Source organism: Elaeis guineensis, chromosome 11, assembly GCF_000442705.2.
Source record: "Elaeis guineensis isolate ETL-2024a chromosome 11, EG11, whole genome shotgun sequence".
Lineage (NCBI taxonomy): Eukaryota > Viridiplantae > Streptophyta > Magnoliopsida > Arecales > Arecaceae > Elaeis > Elaeis guineensis.
The window spans coordinates 19,945,605-19,964,542 of record NC_026003.2 but is presented as its reverse complement, the minus strand read 5'-3'; the positions used below and the strand labels follow the sequence as shown (position 1 = coordinate 19,964,542).

At 34.3% G+C, this 18,938-nt stretch overlaps 1 protein-coding gene across 2 annotated transcripts; it reads right to left on the bottom strand.

The window, feature by feature from the left end:
* Positions 1-798: 798 nt before the first annotated feature.
* LOC105033103 (large ribosomal subunit protein P1) lies at positions 799-1,954 on the bottom strand. 2 transcript variants are annotated; one of them, XM_010907755.3, is made up of 5 exons: positions 1,787-1,954; positions 1,601-1,692; positions 1,380-1,503; positions 1,196-1,290; positions 799-1,110 (listed from the first exon to the last, which is right to left on the bottom strand). In XM_010907755.3, the coding sequence occupies exons 2-5, from the start codon at positions 1,667-1,669 to the stop codon at positions 1,057-1,059; spliced, it is 342 nt and encodes a 113-aa protein (XP_010906057.1). In that variant the 5' UTR covers positions 1,670-1,692; positions 1,787-1,954; the 3' UTR covers positions 799-1,056. The 2 variants fall into 2 exon arrangements, with proteins under 2 accessions (XP_010906057.1, XP_010906056.1); XM_010907754.3 differs by having other exon boundaries at positions 1,601-1,689; positions 1,787-1,934.
* Positions 1,955-18,938: the final 16,984 nt, after the last annotated feature.

The window sequence follows — 18,938 nt, the reverse complement described above, 5'->3', positions numbered from 1 at the left end:
ATATACATGAAAGCAAAAATGCAACCACCAACCCAATGTATGTCAAGTACACCTTGACCATTCAATTTCCCAAAGTTAAGAAACAAGACATATTGATGGTTCATCATACCATGGGTTCTGCCTCGTACAGGGCATATACTGTTCCATACTTTTACCAAACCAAGACTCAATATAGGCAGCATATCAAGCCTCAGTACACCAAACCAACCTCATATCATGCATATCAACACTGCAGCATGAATACCAAGATGACGAATCTTGATGTATTTAGCCTAAAGGAAAGTAAACAAATTATGATTCTAAGCACTTATTTCATGTGCACAATACTAAGCATGCTTATGCATATGATGCAGCACCCAACGCAGAGTAGGTTGATGTCTTTGCTATTGACAATGATAATGGACAGTCATGACGATATATGAGCACTATTAAATGCATTTATGGCATAAACAAGAAGAAGAGACATTCTCTAGCATACAAATTCGAAAACCAGTAGAGAGATAAATAATATATACTCTATAGAGATAAATAATATATACTCAGACACTAGTATGAAGAATTAGACACATCTGATGATACTTTGCATAAACAGAAGCCCCCACAATACATCATATGGAAACTAATGAAACAAATAATAAAGAATAACAGCGATGACCCTGCAACAATATAATCCAGTATTGCCAATCCAAATAAGAGGCACCATTTTAAGTGGAGACTAATGCGTCAGTTAAAAACATAAGATTTACCAACATGTTTATTTACCAACATGTTTTATAAAAAATTGACACAGCAAAGAACTAAATAAATGATTATTTGAGAACCAACCATGGATTATTGATCAGTGTCGTCCACATCACTACAAACTTAACTAAAACATAAAATGCTTGCCGATAAAAATCTCAATATTCCACTTAACAAACATAAAATGATCTCTTCAGATGTATCCAATTCAAGTCCACATTCCAAACATTGAAAATCTAAAGGATGAGAGCTCTTACGAATAAAATGAAAATTTTTCTGTCTTAAAATTGAAAAGAAAGAAATAGCCTAAGATCTCTAATCGAATAAGCTGAATCCCATATCATCATCACTCTCCTCCTTCGGCTCCTCCTGCATCAAAAACAGGTGATGATACGAATTAAAATCCTCCGTACCCTCAAAATCATAACATATTAAATTTGAAAAAGAAATCCACCTTCTTCTCCTCAACTACCGGTGCGGCAGCAGTGGCAGCTGCACCGCCGGCACCACCAGCCGGCCCTGAGACCGCAACAGGAGCACTGCCTCCCCCTAACATTAAACGACCCACTAAGCATCATTTAAACCACCCAGTAAGCATCAAAAGATTACACAGAGAAGGCAAGCAACGAGGTTCGAACCGGATCCAACGCTCAAAATGAGGTCGTCAACGCTCCTCTTCTCGAGCAGCTTGGCGAAGAGGGGAGCCCAGTAGGAGTCTATCTTCAGATTGGCGGCCTTCACTAAGGTGGAAATCTTCTCCGCCTGTCGTCAATCAAATTAAAAACCCTCGCTTTAGATTACAGGCAGTAATCAAAACACTAGAAAGGAAAGAAGAAGAGAAGGAGAAGAAGAGGAGAACCGTGATGGGGATGCCATCATCGTGGAGGATAAGAGCGGCGTAGGAGCAGGCAAGCTCTCCGGTGGCCATCGCGAGATCAATCGAGCGACCTGCTAAGATTCGAAGGGGGACAAAGAAGAAGTCAGAAATTTGGAGGAGATTTGTTTCGGAAAGATTGGAGCAAAGGGAGAGTAGATCGGATCTTACACAAGAGGAGATCTAGAGAGAGGAGAGAAGACGGGATGCCTCCTTGTTCTCGCTTCTTCGACCCTCCTAGGGTTTTGGTGGCGATGGTACGAAGGCCTTACTTATATGTGAGGCCGTTAGGGTTTGGGATCACAGAGGAGCGGAGGCCAACAGCTTTGTCTCCGGCCCATGTTAGTTAAGTTTTGGCATAAACCCATTTTATGTTCTCCTAATATCTCAAATAATAATTATAAAAAAATCAATTACAGCTATGCACTTGCATTACATTCGTCAAGCTAAAATATTACAAAATTCAAAATCTAAAATCATTTTTTCTATTACATATTGATTACAAATTTTTACGGTATATGTACAAAACGTAGAATGCTATAAATTTGTGGATGGCCCTCATGAAAAGATGGACAGCTATCAAATAAGATAGTTCACAAGTATGTGTCGTTTTCATATACAGTGTGCATATTATTTGATGGCCGTCTATCTCCTATTGACGGTCATAGCATCTTGATTGTATGTGTAAAAAAATTTTATGTAAAATGGGTTTGGACCTAATCACCTCCTAGCCGTAGATCAATGTGAATTGCCGTGAAGCTTTATTAAATCTACCCTACCTCAAATCGAAGGAAAAATCAAAAAAAAAAAAACTAATGATTAAAAATATTGCCCGCACCTCTATTCCTTGAAAAAAAAAAGAAAAAAAACTCTCTCTACCTACCTTATCCTCTCTCTATCTCTCCTCTCTTCCTTTTCTATGTCTCTGTCTCTCCTCTTTTCTCCCACCCTCTCATCGAGCATTGCTCCCAATTGAACCAATGTCGACATCAAGAAGTTCACCTCTAATTCTATTTATGGCCCTCCTTTCTTTACTCTACCTCCCTCTTTCCTCCCCTCTATGCTCCCCAAGTTGACTCATGCTGATGTTGAGAAGTTTATTACCTTTGAGGTATCATCATCTATGAGATCTTGGTCTTTCCTACTCCACCTCCCTTTGTCCCTCTCTTTCCTCCCTCTCTCTCATCAAGAGTTGTTCTACATATAGATCAATGCCAATGTCTAGATGTTTATTGGCTATTTGTTTTGCCCTTTCGTAGCTAAAGAAAATCAACGATTGTTTATACCACATCATTACTCAAGGCAGCATGTGGGGAATATGCATATCTGATTTATATCCATATTTGAATTGAATAAAGAAAATGGATATGCTTAATATCTAATTTGTATTTATGTCTATTTAGGATATAGATATACTTAATTTTTAATTTGATTTTATATTTGTTTAGAATAAACAAGGACAATATTTATCCAAAGATCACGATACACGTGGTTGCCCTTAGGTAAAATCAGAAGGGACTTCATACCATAAAATCAAGACTTAATGTTAGCATGATTGTCTAGATGGTTGATAAGTGAAAATTATATAAAGCTGACCAACTTGTTCTCAATGATGTCTTCAAGGACCAAATCATATTGCAAGGTAATTAAGAAAAGGCAACCAATGTCGTGAAGAGGCAGGTTGAAGAAAATCTTATGATAGGTCAAGACCGTAAGAATATGAATATCACTCTAATAGTTAATACCATATAAATTTAGATGGTTGTGCAGTAGGAGGAAGAAACTGGTGTTAATCATCAGAAATGCTACGAATGGAGGTTAGACATGGATGCGGCTATTAGAGTGGACAGTTATTTTATTTTAGTATAAATAATAGATTTATACTTCGTAAAGTGGATCTTTCAATAATTTACTCTACCTTTTATCCTAAGAGTAGATATAATTTAGCTTTCTAACGTAGTCCAGTGCTAGACCCTTATTGCAGCCTAGTGCTACGCCCGTAAGTCTAGATGCTATGCTCTTTTACCATACCCCATATTAGAATTGATATTAAAATAAAGAGAACTGATATTCGATATTAGAATATACATCTATTTATCTAGATGGACGAATCCACCATTTGTCCATAACAATGATACTTGCTCTAAAAAGCCAATCGAAAAACAAGTTAACTATGAGAACTGTTGGAAAGAATAATATAGAACTAAAACTATAAGTTTGAGTAGAAACTTGTAGTTTTAAAAATATAAAGTTGTATAACGAAGATTTGCTCTTTAGATTAAATCTGCATAACTAATGCTATAATACAAATATCAAACTTGTACTATGATATTTTTGATTACTCTAAATAAATAATCTTTGGGATAGAAGATATAGTTATTATACAACCTATTAAAATAAAGAATATTTCTTAATGATATATGTGGAGTTCATGCCAAAATTGTCACTTGACATAACCATGAGCAAGCCTACATTTAATTTTTCAGCAAAATAAATTTTTGCAAGAGAGTATTATACAATTATTATCACAAGATGAACTAGTAAACTCACCAACTTGCTTAATTATAATCTTGGTAATTTTCTATTCTTGTATAATTGGTATTTAGATTTTTGGTTTATCCAGACCCAATGTACATATGGACTTCTTTTTTTGTTTTGTTCTATGCGACCTCTTGTTGATTGGCTACTCTTGTTTATATCCATGTATATTTCTATTATCCTTTTAAGAATATAGTTACAACTCCCATTTTACCAAAATAAATTACATATATGATACAAACACTTAATAAATATATATAGAATTGATGCATTAAAAAAACTAATTATATAAGAAATAAGAGATCACCTTGGACCATATTCTTTGATGTGTCTTTACCGTGACATTTATATTGATTTTTCTATGCAAGAGTTTCTAGCAACATCAAAGGCATATGCGAGATCAAAAATTTTTATGTGCTATAAATATCAGTCATCATTGAGGTTACCAAAATTAGGAAGCTTCTTTAGAATAATGAAATGACGCAATACATATGGGCAATCTTGATGTATATGTCTTTGATTATCTTTATGCTAGTTGTACATAATAACCTTACCCTTTATTTTCATTTTTTGAGGATCCAGAAGCTTAATCTAGTATTTCTTAAGTTTTAAACTCCAAGGCAAGCACTTATTTGAGATGTTGAGGCGTAGCATACTTATCAAGCTAATTTAGGAGCTATTGTCTCTCATCCAGAATTTTCTATTGTCAATCAACTACTTGATTGTACTTTTCTTAATATGAAGTAACAAAGTAAAGAATAAAATTCTTTAGTGACTATCTTTAAATATGACTTTTATATTATGTAGAAAAACATAAGTGTAACTTGCATAGAGATTTTAAATTGGTGCTAATATTGCATGTCTTCAATTCTATGGATATTTTGAAATTAATATAAGTTCAATTCAACAAGCAAGACAAACATAATATTTAATAAAATCAGTTGCCTATTCTTTGGTTGATCCTATAGATCTAATGGAGAACTTTGAAAAAATATTTATTTGAGAGAAAGATAGGGAGAGAGAGAAACTCATAAGATTGCAGCCATCAATACTTCATCTAGATGTTGATCAATCATGATTTAACGTAGGTAGGATTAGTAGAGATTGATGTGGTCGAGGCAGCTATGAGGCATTTAATAATCAACCATTGAGTGAGGGGCCTTTAGATCTAAATTTCAGGTTGGCATGCATGGATGGTGAAGAAGGGGATGACGCATTTAGTGATCATCCAGGAGCGAGGGGGCTTTAGATCATGTGTGAGATGGTGAAGAAGGGGAGGACTTCATATTATTTTAAGAAACTTAAGCGAGAAAGAATTGGGTTAGAAAATATATGGTAGCATAGCTGGCACAGCACATGTTCGTTGGAGTTCTTAATGAAATCAAATATTCTCAAAAATTGTAGTATCGCGTGAGATCCAATTGATTAACATTGCACCCATGTCCATATGGTTCCAGAGGCATGGAGTGATGATATTATTCATGAGGCATATTATTCATGAGGCATTGAGAAGAAAGGAGTACATAATGTCATTTATGCAAAGAGATGTGGTTTGTGCGAAAAAGGGATCACGTCATATAGTTTTCAGTAAGGAAGTGTCACGTGCTTTTTTTTTTTTTGCGATCATGATGTGGCTGCACTTTTTATTTTGCTATCTAAGAGAGATCACAATGTGAGAAATCATTTTTTTTTAATGGAAGAGAGGTATATAATGGGGATTCTCACATAAATGAGAAACAAATTAGAATTTTTTAGTTTTGAAAAGTCCTTCACAAATGTTTTTTTTTTTTATATCACTATATGGTCACTCTTTCTTTTTTTTTGCCATTTAAAGGAATCATAACATGAGGGGTCTTGAGAAGTCCTTCACAAATGGGGTGTTTTCTTTTCGTTTCTTTTTTTTTTTTTTTTTACAATCACTACATAGTCACATTTTTTTTCATCATTTAAAGGAGTCATAACATAAGGGGGTTTGTTTTGATTGAATAGAGGCATCACAAATGAGTCAGTTTTAGGAAGTCCTTTATAAATGGGGCATGGTGCTTGAGAGGGACGTAATTGCAAGATCTAAGAAGGGATCACGAGTTGGTTTTATTTCCACAAAATGTTATCATTTATTTTAATAGAATAGAGGCATCACAATCAGGGGTTTTCATATAAATAAGAAATAAATCAAATTAATAATCTTATGGGACATCAAACTTGAGAAGGGATTTTTCATGTTTACTTAGGAGTTCTTCGCAAACTTAAACTCCCAAGACTGTTGGATCATTCACAAACTCAAACTCCTAGGACCTTTCATGCTAGTTTTATTTTTTAATGGAACCAAGGCATCATCCATGGGGATTCTCATGCAAATAGAAAACAAACTCAAACTCCTACGACCTCTCATATTGGCTTTTTTTTAATGGAAGAGAGGTATCATAAATCAAGATTCTCATGCAAATAGAAAATAAACTCAAACTAAAATGAGACTTCTCAAATAATAATCTTCTCACAAAAAAAAATCTTAAATTATCATTGGGATTTTCCAGTTTTGAAGCAATATTGAGAAATCTTTCACAAACGGACATCGGGCTTGAGAGAGGACTTTTCGCATTCACTTGAGAGCCCTTCACAAACTCAAACTTCTAGGACAACTAGAAGTTCTTCACAAACTCAAACTCTTTAGACTATATTGATCCTTCATAAACTCATGTTTGCTTCACACCTAATAGAGATATTTAGGATTTGTCGGTTTTCAAAAGCAATATAAGGATTCAATAATTTTAGCAAAAATATATGGGACGCAACATTCAGCGAAGATCAAATGAGAGTGAGCGCAATGTGGAGATCAAGTGAATCAAAAACTCCTTGATTTTTTTTAAAACTAGTTTATAACTCAATGTGATGCACGGGATGTAATTTTTTCTTGAAAAAAATATATATATTGTGCATCTAATGTTAAAAAATTTATAGATTAAAAAGCCAACGTACATAAAAGACATCATAAGTGAAATCAAGCATTCTAAATGGAGACATAAAGTCAGATTATTTAAATAGTATAATAATAAAAAGTAATATAATCATTTTTATTTTTTACTGATACAAAAATTATTTTTTGAAATAATATTTTCAACATTAGTTGTTTCAAAATGCTCATTATTAAGCAAAGTACGATCACTTATTTGCTTCCCATGCATATCTTTTTTCTTCATAGTCTTATCAATAATAGGAATTTCCTCTTCATTTGCTTCAATATGCAAAAAAAGGTTATTAATTATTAGAATAAAATAGATAAATATAATCATTCATATATAAAATAATAGAAATATATCACTCATAATAGTTTTTTTTGATTTTTTTTATCTTTTAATTTATTGTATGCATCATTCCAAATTATTTTAAGAATAGTATAGCTTTGTCCTCCTTTGGAATTGTATTCATCAATTTTAATTTAGAAGATATAATTTTTTTCTATAGCTTTTTTTTTATTTCTAAGAGAATAATATAATCATCATCTTTCTGCACAATGAGAAATATATAACTTTGTATTATCAACTAATCAATTGGATGAATAAAATATAAAATATATATTACATATATTTTATCCATGCATAATTCTTTAGCTGATTTGTCTATTAACAATTAAGCAACTTTATTGAATAGAATAAATGATACAAATTCGATATAATCTTCAACATAAAATTATAGTAAGATATCTAAAGAAAAGGAAAGAATAGAATAAAATCAAAATTTATTATAACTAACAAATAAAAAATTTAATGGACATGAGTAAGAGATGTGATACTAAAATATATAATATATAAATTTTCTTTTTCTTTTATGATCTAAAGTATATATTTATTTTTTATCAATAAATTCTAAGCATTCAATGTGAAATAAACTTTAGCATTAGATACTTAGGCTCTATATTGCATCTATCATATTAAAATCCAAGATCAGTATATCTCACTTTTCTCTGATAAATTTGGCAAGCAATATAGTACCATCCAAATTTTATTTTGATATTGCCAATTAATACCTCTCAATTAAAGATAGTTTCCTATAAATCAAATGATTTAATATTAATTATAATTATATATCTTCAAATATAAATATAAAATTTAAGAAATTTATATATGATATATGAATGAAGTTTTAGTATTATATAAGTTTAATCACTTGTCTATGATAATCCCACTCAATAAATTTTATCTCTTAAATTATCATCCTTCTAATAGATAATGGATCAGTAGAAGTAGTTTGTAATTAGCTTTAAGATATAATCTCTTGAACATCATTCACACATGGTACATCTTTACTAAAAAAATTATAAAATTTTATTAATAATTTTTATATAATTTCACGATAAGATAATGGATAAGCAAATGATACCTATAATTAAAATTTCCACTTCTGATATATCCAAGTTGACATAAATTTCTGTTGCACTCGTAAAGGAAAGATAATACTCATCTATAATATAAATTTCTTAGTAAAAATAAAAATTTAATATCAAAAAAATAAAAATATTTTTTGAATACCTTCAAAATATTTTATCAATTGTTGATATTATAATTAGAATTAGATGAGTGAAACTATACAAAATTTTAGTTTCATCTGGATCATCTTTATCCTCAGTCTACTACAATAACATCAAATTAAATTAGAAAGATAAATAATATATTTTTAAATAAATTATATACTATATACAAAGTAAAATACATACTTAAGCATCAATAGCCTCAAATTTTTTCCTTTAACATTTAAGTTTTGAGCATAAATATTCACTAAAAGTCCAATTTCAATAACATCTACAAAATATAAATATAAAAAGTATTTATTAGTTGAATATACATTCCATCAATATATACAACTTTTAAATTAGTAATCATATATATATATATATATATATATATATATATGTCCTTTTTTAATAAACATATGAAACTTTTGTATAATATTTTTTTTGATTATAGCATACATATGATTATCCTAACAAATCAACAAATCAAAAAATATAGTATTTTAATGATTATGGAAAAAAAATTTAACAAATATAAGAGTGAAAATATTTAAAAATAGAAGAAAAAAATACTACAAAAAAATATTTTTTTACCTAAGGCTATTAGTGACGGCAAAATTGCCGTCGCTAATAATAATTTTTTCTGATGGTGAATGGTGACCAACAAATTTGCTGTCATCAAAGAAAATTATTAGCGACAACAGTTTTGGTTTTTAGCGACGACAAGTTGCATCTCTAATTAAAAATAATTTTAATTTTTTTAATTTGATTCTAGAATTATTAGTGATGGGGTTATCTTATTAGCGATGGTATTTTGCCATCACTAATAATCAATAATTTTATTTTTTTTAATATGGTTCTAAGATTATTGATGATGAGGTTATCTTATTAGCGATGATATTTTACCAACTTTAATAACTAGATAATTTTATTTTTTTTATTTATTTTTAGTATTATTAGCAATGGATTTACATTATTAGTGATGGTAAGTTGCCATCACTAAAAACCCTAAATTTTCTCTCCGAATTTTCTCCCCCATCCTATAGACTTATTAGCAACGGCTTTGCCATCGCTATAAATTTAAACTTTAAAAATATCTATTAGTGATGATTTTAGCGATGAAAGCTAGCCGTCGCTAATAATCTATCCTAAAAACCCTCCGAGTCTTCCCCCGCCTACCCACTTTCCCCCTGCCTCCCCTCTTCCCCCCCGCCTTTGGCCCCCCTTCTCCCCTGCTGTGCCGTCAGAGCTCCCGACCTCCTCTCCCTAGCCCCCATGCTATCGTCTCCACCTTCGATCCGGCATCCCCTTATCGGATCATGTGTTTTCGAGCCCTCCCCTTACCAGATCATCCTTCGCCTCCCCTCTTCCCCCTCGCCTCCAGTCCCCCTTCTCCCTTGTCATGCCATCGGAGCCCTCGACGTCCTCCCCCCAGCCCCCGTGCTGCCGTCTCCACCTTCGATCCAATGTCTCCTTGTTGGATTGCATGCTCTCGAGCCCTCCCCTTGTCAGATTGGGACCCCCACCACCTCCCCCTTTATCAGACTGCCCCTTCCTTTATCGGATCAAGCCCCCGCCACCTCCCCTTCTACCCCCACTCCTCCCCTTGCTGGACTAAACCTGTGGCTGCCTCCCCTTTCTCTCTCTGCCCCTCCCCCCTTCAAATGCCTAACCGTTGGATCCGCACTACTGTCAGAGCCGCCAAGTGATTTTTAGCGATAGCGACGACTCCGTCACCACAATCCACTCCCACCTTTTTAAATTTTTAATATTTAAAATTATATTTATTGAATTAATTTCAAATTAATAGTATTTAAATTTAAATATTAATAATATTTAAATTAATAATATTATTAATAATATTATTTAAATTAATATTAATAATATTTAAATTAATAATAATATTAATTTAAATAATATCATTAATAATATTATTTAAATTAATATTATTCTCAAGAGATGAAACTATTTTAGGAAGCTCTCCAATGAGAGTAGTCCTACTGCTTTCAACAGTAGAGGTTTAAGATCGGACCACTATCGAATCGATTTTAGCCTACTCATCTACTTCGATGGTGGTCAGAGCAGCTCAGTGATTGGACTCTAGGCCTTAGGCTCGATCCAAAGTCTCAAAAAATTTTTGAACTGGACTCAAAGAAGGGTGTAGCCTAACCCATCCTGATCTATTTCCAACTTTATTTGCAATCCCGCTCGATACTTTGAAACCTCTAAGATGGGATTTGCCTGGATGCCATATTGGTGTGCTCGCACGGTCTAGTCATCTGGCACACTCCAAGTCTGTGTGCGCGGGACATGCATCCCGACCGTCTCTATTTACAATGATGTCCTTTACTTAGAAACCCAGTATTTTAAAAATTTTAAAAGTATTGTATTACATATAATGAAAGATCTATCTTTTGATTAATGTATATATTTTACGACATCCATATATTTATATATTTTTATACGAATCGAAGAATTATATATATTAGTCAATTAACTGTTCAGTTTGGATAGTTTAAAAATTATAATTAATTCTATAGATAATTACAATAATCCAATGGTATGTTGAGGGTTCGAGAAAAATTTTGAATAATATTTTTTTTAGTTCTCCTCACACATCTTCAGCCATATGGGGACCACTACAAGAATTTGAAGTATTAGCGATGGTATTAGTAATGAAAAACAAGCCATCACTAGTAATAGTCTTTAATCATCATAAAAACAATCCAAAAAATTAGCCATCGCTAATACTATTAGCGACAGAATTATGACAATTAGCAATGGCAAAAGCTGTTGTAAATAATTTTTAATTTTTAATTTTTTTTAATTATAATTATAATTAAATTAATTAATTACCATCTACTATTAGTGATAGAATGAATTATCATCACTAATAATTTTAAAAAAAATTATTTAAAAAATTATGAAAAATTTTTAACAATATTAACGACGGCGATTAGTTTTTAGAGATGGAGGGTTACCGTCGCTAATACCTTGAAGATATACCAACAGCTACTTTTGCCATCGCTAATAGTCTGCCAAAAATATGCCCCCAGCCTGTGAGAGGAAAAAAAAACTTTCACGCTCATCCCCTCCCCTTCCTGCGATTCTCCTCTCATCGGTGCCTCCTTCCTAGCGATTTTCTTGACCCTGGTGCCTCCTTCCCGATGGCCCCCCCTCCTTGTGCTCTGGTATCCCACAGCCTCAAGCCTGTGCTTTGGCTACACTCGCAGCCACCCTGACCCCACCAGCCCTGACCTTGCCGCCTCAGCCCAACCCTGCAGCCACTGCAACCCCGACCCTAGCCCATGGCCCTGACCCTGCGGCCCCTGCCCTGTCAGCCCAACCCGTGCTACCTTCCTATGGCCCTGTCCCTGCACCCTCATCTCCGCGACCATATCCCCGAGCCGTCGTCCCATCCCCGAGCCATCCCCTAATGCCTTAGTCCCATCCCCCCAGCACCTCCTTTCCGACGGTTCCCCCTCCCTGCGCTCCAACCTCCTACGGCCCTGTGCCCATGCTTCGGCCACCCCCGTGGCCGCCCCGACCTCGCCAGCCCCAACCTCACGGCCTCGGCCCCGTTGGCCCGACCTCACGGCCCCTGCCCCACCACCCCAAGCCCGTGGCCTCAACCCTGCTACCCCTACCCTGTCGGCTCGACCCCACAGCCCTGCCCGTGCCACCTTTCTATGGCCCCATCCCCACGCCCCCATCTCCACGATCGCATCCCCCAGCCGACATCCCATCTCGAAGCTGTCCCCTCGCGCTTCAGTCCCTACATGCCAGCTCGTGCCTCAATCCCTGCACGCCAGTCCACCTTCTGCTGTAAGTATTAGCGATGGCTAATGCCATCACTAAAAATTAATTTTTTTATTTAAAGTATATTAATTAAGTATAATTAGATATTAAAAAACTAATTAACTAAATATTAATTTATTAATTAGTTAGATATTTAATTAATTAATTAATTAGAAGCACGGGACTTGGGTCTCGACATGTAGAGTGCTCGGACCGAGGAAAGGTATCGGACAGTATTGCAAACATAGGGTCAGGGTGTGCCCTATGCGCTCGAGCCTTGGGTCCCAGCTAGTGTCTATGACATCTAGCCCTCGTGTGCCCTACGCGCTCAGGCCGAGGGGAGGTGTCAGTCAGCATTGCGAATACAGAACTGGAGCATGCCCTATGCATCAGGCCTTGGGTCCCAGCTGACATCCAAGACATCCAACCCTCGCACATCCTGCATGCTCAGATGTTTAATTAATTAGTTGAGGTTTAATTAATTAATTAATTAGAAGCATGGGACGTGGATCTCAGTATGCAGAGTGCTTGGACCGAGAGAAGGTGCCAAGTAGCATTGCAAACACGGGGTCAAGGCATGCCCTACGCACTCGGACCTCGGGTCCTAGTTGGCGTCCAAGACATCCAGCCTTCATGTGCCCTGCATGCTCAAACTGAGGGGAGGTGCCGACCAGCATTGTGAATACAGAGCTAGGGCGTGCCTTGCATGCTCGAGCCTCAGATTCCAACTGACGTTCAAGGCATCCAGCCCTTACACACCCTACATGCTCAGGCCGATGGAAGGTGCTGGGTAGCATTGCAAATATGGGGTCGGGGCATGCCCTGTGTGCTTGGGCCTCAGGTCTCAATCGATGTCTAGGGCAGCCAGTCCTTGCACAAGGGTCGAGTGCATATTCTACGGCATCCCATAATTGAGTGTTAATTTAAGTAATTAATTAGTTATTAATTTAATAAAAAAATACATTGCATAGAACCATAGATCCATCTTTTGATTAATGTATATATTGAAGGAACCAGATCTAGAATTTCAGGATTAGATCTTGAAAGTTTTTCAAGATCAAGCAGTGGAAGACTAAAATAAATCAAAATTTATCTTATAAAATTAGAGAATCTCTAGATCTAAAATCCTATTATATGATTATTATATGATATTAAATCAAAAATTAAAATATAAAGAGCAAGAACTACATGTTGATTATATCAACATATTTCTATACTACATCTAATGTATGTAAAATATAATAGATCAGATCTATTATCTTGCAAGTTAGATGTTCTAACTTTACTAATCCGGACTTGAAAATGATGTTGGGAGATGCACATGCATCCAATTTCTAAGAGTCATCCACGTGAGCCCACGAATCACGATCAGAAGTCCTGATCCAGAAAATCAGCACAGTATGCTAGTACTGTGCTGATCCTTCTTCAATGGTCGATCAGATGCCTCTTTCTTCTTGATTTGGACTCTCCAAATATGAGAAGTAGGAGAAAGTATTTTAGATGTGAGATACTCTCAGAAAACTCACAGATAGAGGAAGGAAAGAGGTGAACTCAGCAACCCTAAAAGAAGACCCTCTTCTTCTTCTCTTTGCTCTCACCTAGAGACCTAGTTTTGTGTCTATTATATCTCCATGCCCAACAGTCTTTCTTCCTGATTTTCATATGCCTCAAAGGTCTCTCAATGCTCTATAATCCATAAAAATATCAAGAAGAAATTCATCTTAAATAAAGAGATATAAAGAAATCTTGTCTAGGTCAAATACCTAGTCAAGGAAAATCCAAACAGGACAAGACAAGTGGTGCCCAACTCTTGGGCGCCCCCTCCTTCTTTCTCTACCATGGACTACCAGAAAAGGATGCACAATATGTGCCATAAAAGTCATGAAAATTTCAAAAAAATTCTGGGTAAAATCAGTGCCATAAGAAAGAGTTTTGGTTTCTTAAAATTCCATCTCATAGAATTTGAAATCTAAACTAATTCCTACTTTGACTTGGTCCACAACCACATTCCATGTAAGAGAAAAAGAGTGGAAAGCTTTAAGCATGCGTGAAGGTTTGGGAGAGAAGATTTTATCGCATAAAATAAGAGAGAGTGGACGTAGGGGGATAAGTTGGTGCAAGGTGGAATCCTAGTCTTACTAGGGTTCAATCTATAACTTATTCAAATTTAGTTTCTCAAACCAAATCAATCTAATTAAAATAGGTCTTAATCTAAATAAAAATCTAATTTAATCAAATTAAATTAGATTTAATTTTTTAATTGAATTAAAAATTAGGTTGACCCAAGTCCTAATTGAACTAGGACTAGTTTTTTCTTGCACTTGGCTTATCCAATAAACTAATTGAACTTGATCCAATCAAGCCCAAGCCAAATATAATTAAATCATATTCAATTAAACTTAATTTCATCCCATTGGCTTAATTAAATTAAGCTAATTAGCAATCAAATTACTAATCTATCTTCCTGCAACACTTGTACTAGGTTAAATGTCAATCGTATTGATCGTTTAACCCTAGAACGATTTTTAATCGTTGATCAACCATCCGATCGGATCGTGAACTCTAATGTGTGTGATCTCATAGGTCCGAACCTAAGTCGATAGTACAGAAATAAATTTTTATACCAATCGAAGTGACCATCTAGCAATGGTACCCGATGGTCGGATAGATCGAATGTGTAGAACAATATCCTTAGAAACCATGCGGATATAGTTTCTATATAATTCATCTCCTTGATCAAAATACTCATAGGATACCTCAGAGTTCAACTATCAACTCTGATCAGGTTGTCCACATTGTATTTCAAAATATCAAATCCATCTGATAGATTATCCTAGCCAAGGTTTTGCTAAATTGAAATACAGCGACTCATTCTTCTCCAACTTTTGGAGTGGTCAATCCCATCTTGATCACACTCTGACTTTGCAAGTACTTGACTGTGCCCAGAAGCCTTCCATCACTGAATTAAAAATTTAGTTAGTCCAGTACCAAAGCACAGTGAGTTGCTTGTAAGTCACTGAGGTGATCTCAAGTTTAAGGGACACTTATACCTATATCCCATCAGAGATATTCTCGACAGCAGAATGCTCTAGAGTTGGTCACGTTTAATGATGATGTACTCTTATATCTCACCTGTATGCCATACCAGTGTCTCCACACTCCTTGGTTAAGAGGACAACCAACCCATATAGCCTACAGTGATCTATGCTCGATAGAAGCTGTCGTCCTTATTAACAGCCTATCATTTGATCATGAACAGCTTTAAGGACTAATCGATAAATTCTCTCTTTATCGAACTTAAATAGTCCTAAAGACTTCATCACAACAACGAAGTTTATTAGAAGATGAAAACTTATGATGAAAATATCAAAAATATATTTTATTTATTAACAAATCAATTACAATACAAGGTTGCTCAACTGTCAACAGGTTGACGATTAACTTTTGAGACATATTTTTCAACATATATTCTACTATATTCGTATATTTATATATTTTTATATAGGTGAAAGAATTATGTACATTGATTAATTGATTGTCAAGTATTGATGTTTGAAAAATATAAATAATTCTATAGGTCATTACAATAATCAAAGAGTATGCTAAGAGTTCAAAAGAAATTTTAGATAATATTTTTTTTTAGTTCTTCCCACACATCTTCAGTCATATGGGGAGAACTTAGAAAAAATGCTATCAAAATTTTATTTGATCCCTGTTGTGCATTGTTTGATTACAATAATTGATTTATAGAATGAATGTATTTCTTAAATGGGATAGGACCTTCTATATCTATTAGTTGATGATAGGATGCATTTACTATGTAAGCTATTTTGAATGATAAAATAATTAATTAGCAGTTGCTTTGTATTTATGTATATGAAAAATTCTTAGATAGTGTGCCATAGACCGTAGTTGGATGGACCGTCATTGCCTCACAAAACTTTGCATGTTGGTTCCATCAATTGGTAAGCATCCATTATCATTTTATATATTTTAATTTTTTTTTCAATTTATTCTTTTTATAATATGCAGCTATGCAAGGGGGCGAATGTTAGGAATGTGTCCTAAAGTCAATCGTCTAAGTTGTAAATGGTTGTGCTTTTGTATGTGAATTATAATTAAATTATATTAATAAAAATTATTTTTTGGCAAGTTCATCATAATTTTGCATATTTTTTTTAGAACTCCTTTTATGATGACATCCTTAGAGCTATTAATTATTGATAAAAGAAGATTTATCAAATAGTTCTTAAATTTTATTCGTAACCAAATGATACGTTATTACTAGGATGATAATGTTTATCAAGTATATATTAGAAAACAGACAGTTCAAAGTATGTATTTTTTAAATTTTTACAGTAAAAATAATAGATTAAATAATTTAATCTTCTATGTATATTTTAGATCAAATCTATACTACCTTTCTAAGGATCTATGATATGAAAATAATACATATAAAAATTTGATTTAACATAAAAGACTACATCGATTGTATCAATGCTCTGAATCAGATCTAATCGTTAGATCTAATAGGATGAGCTCAGAATTCATTATCTGATCATGGGTTGATGATCACCACTGTTGATGAGCATGTTACAAGGTTTTTTCTGATGTCGAATAGCCGCACAACGTGTTCGACCTCTTCAGGTAGTCCACTCGAAGCTCCGAATAGATCATCCTTTCCAGGAGTGCTAGCTCACATCGAAGGCTCTGGATGGCTGAAGATGACTCCTCTCTTCAGATCGAATGAACACCTCTGGATCAGAAGATGGAGCTTTTCGAGGAGATGGTGTAGAAGAAAAAGGGCAAAATTCCTTTGTATTTTTTTCTCACAAATCTAGAACTAGGAAACCCTAGAAGCCTACCTTAGATCTCATGCCCAAAGAGGAACCTTCTTCCTCCTTTTCTCACGCACAGACGCCCACCCTCTCTCTGATTTTTCATGCCCTCTCTAAGGGTCTCTCATGTCAAAAACTCATCTGATAGGGCACACAAAAAACCACCCCTTCTTAAGGTGGCATCCCATCAAGATAAGGATAGAGTTTGATTGTTTTGGTTCACGTTCAAACAGGGTTTGATCTTATCACCAATTCAAATTAGATTTGAATATTATTTTGAACCAAACTCAATCCATATCTTAGGGACTTAGAAAGATGGGTGACAAAACTCAGATTTATGCAAAAATATTCATGCAAAAAAAATCATTTTGGCTTGATGAGAAAGGTGGTTGGCGGCTTGGAGGAGTCCAACAAAACTTGGACTTTTGGTTTCAATCTGATTTCAAACCAATTTAAACTCAAACTTGAACCAACCAAATTCTAATCCAGAGAGGATCAGAAGAAGACATCACACACCTTCTGGATGAAAGAAATTTCATGCAAAAACCACTTTCACGCATGAAAAAAAGATGGGCACAGTGAAAGATGGCGCAAGGGATTTTCTTATTCCATTTGAATTTATTTTTAATTAGATTCTTGACCCAATCAAATTAGGTTAGACCCAATTAGATTATCTAGTCCAATTAGATAACAAATAGTTTCGATTAAATCCTAATCAAATTAAAAATTAATCGAGTTTGAATCAGAAATCAAACACCTTTAGCGATTAGGTCATCTCATAACCTAATCGGGTCAAACCAAATTGAATCTAATTCAATTAGATTTAATCTAAACCTTAATAATCAATCAAATTAAGCTGATTAGCAATCTAATTATCAATCAATCCTTCTATAATTTATCAATAATTAATAAATTAATTTATTATAATTTTTGAATAAGGTTAATCATTAATCGAATTGACGATTAAATTCTAGAACAATTCTCAATTGTTGATCAGCTATATGATCGTCAGAAATTTTTTTTAAGTGTGACCCTATAGGTTCAAACCTAAGTCGATAGTATAGAAACAAACTTTCTATACCAATCAAAATGACCATTTAGCAATGACACCCGATGTCTGGATAGGTCGAAAGATTGTAAAGCAATATTCAAGAATTTATCAGTATATGGTTATCGTATAATTCATCCCTTTGACCCTAATACTCAAGGTGACTTGAGATTTAACTGTCAACTCCAGAATAGTCAACCACATTATATTTCAATCTTTCAAATCTATCACATGGATTATCTTGGTCAAGATTTTACTGAATTGAAATACATTGATGCATTAACTCCTACTTATTCGGAGAGATCAATTTTATCTTAACTCACACACTAACTTCACAAGTATTTAATTGTACCCAAAAATCTTCTATCACTGAATAAAAAATTCAGATAGTCCGACACCAAAGCACAGTGAGTTATTTGTAAGTCACGATGGTGATATCAGGTTGGAAGGATACTTATATCTATATCCTTCATGAGCTATTTTTGACAGCAAAGTGCCCAACAGTTGATCACGTTCAATGAGATGTACTCCTACATCTTACTTGTATGCCATACCAGTGTCTCCACACTTTTTGATTACGAAGACAACCAACGC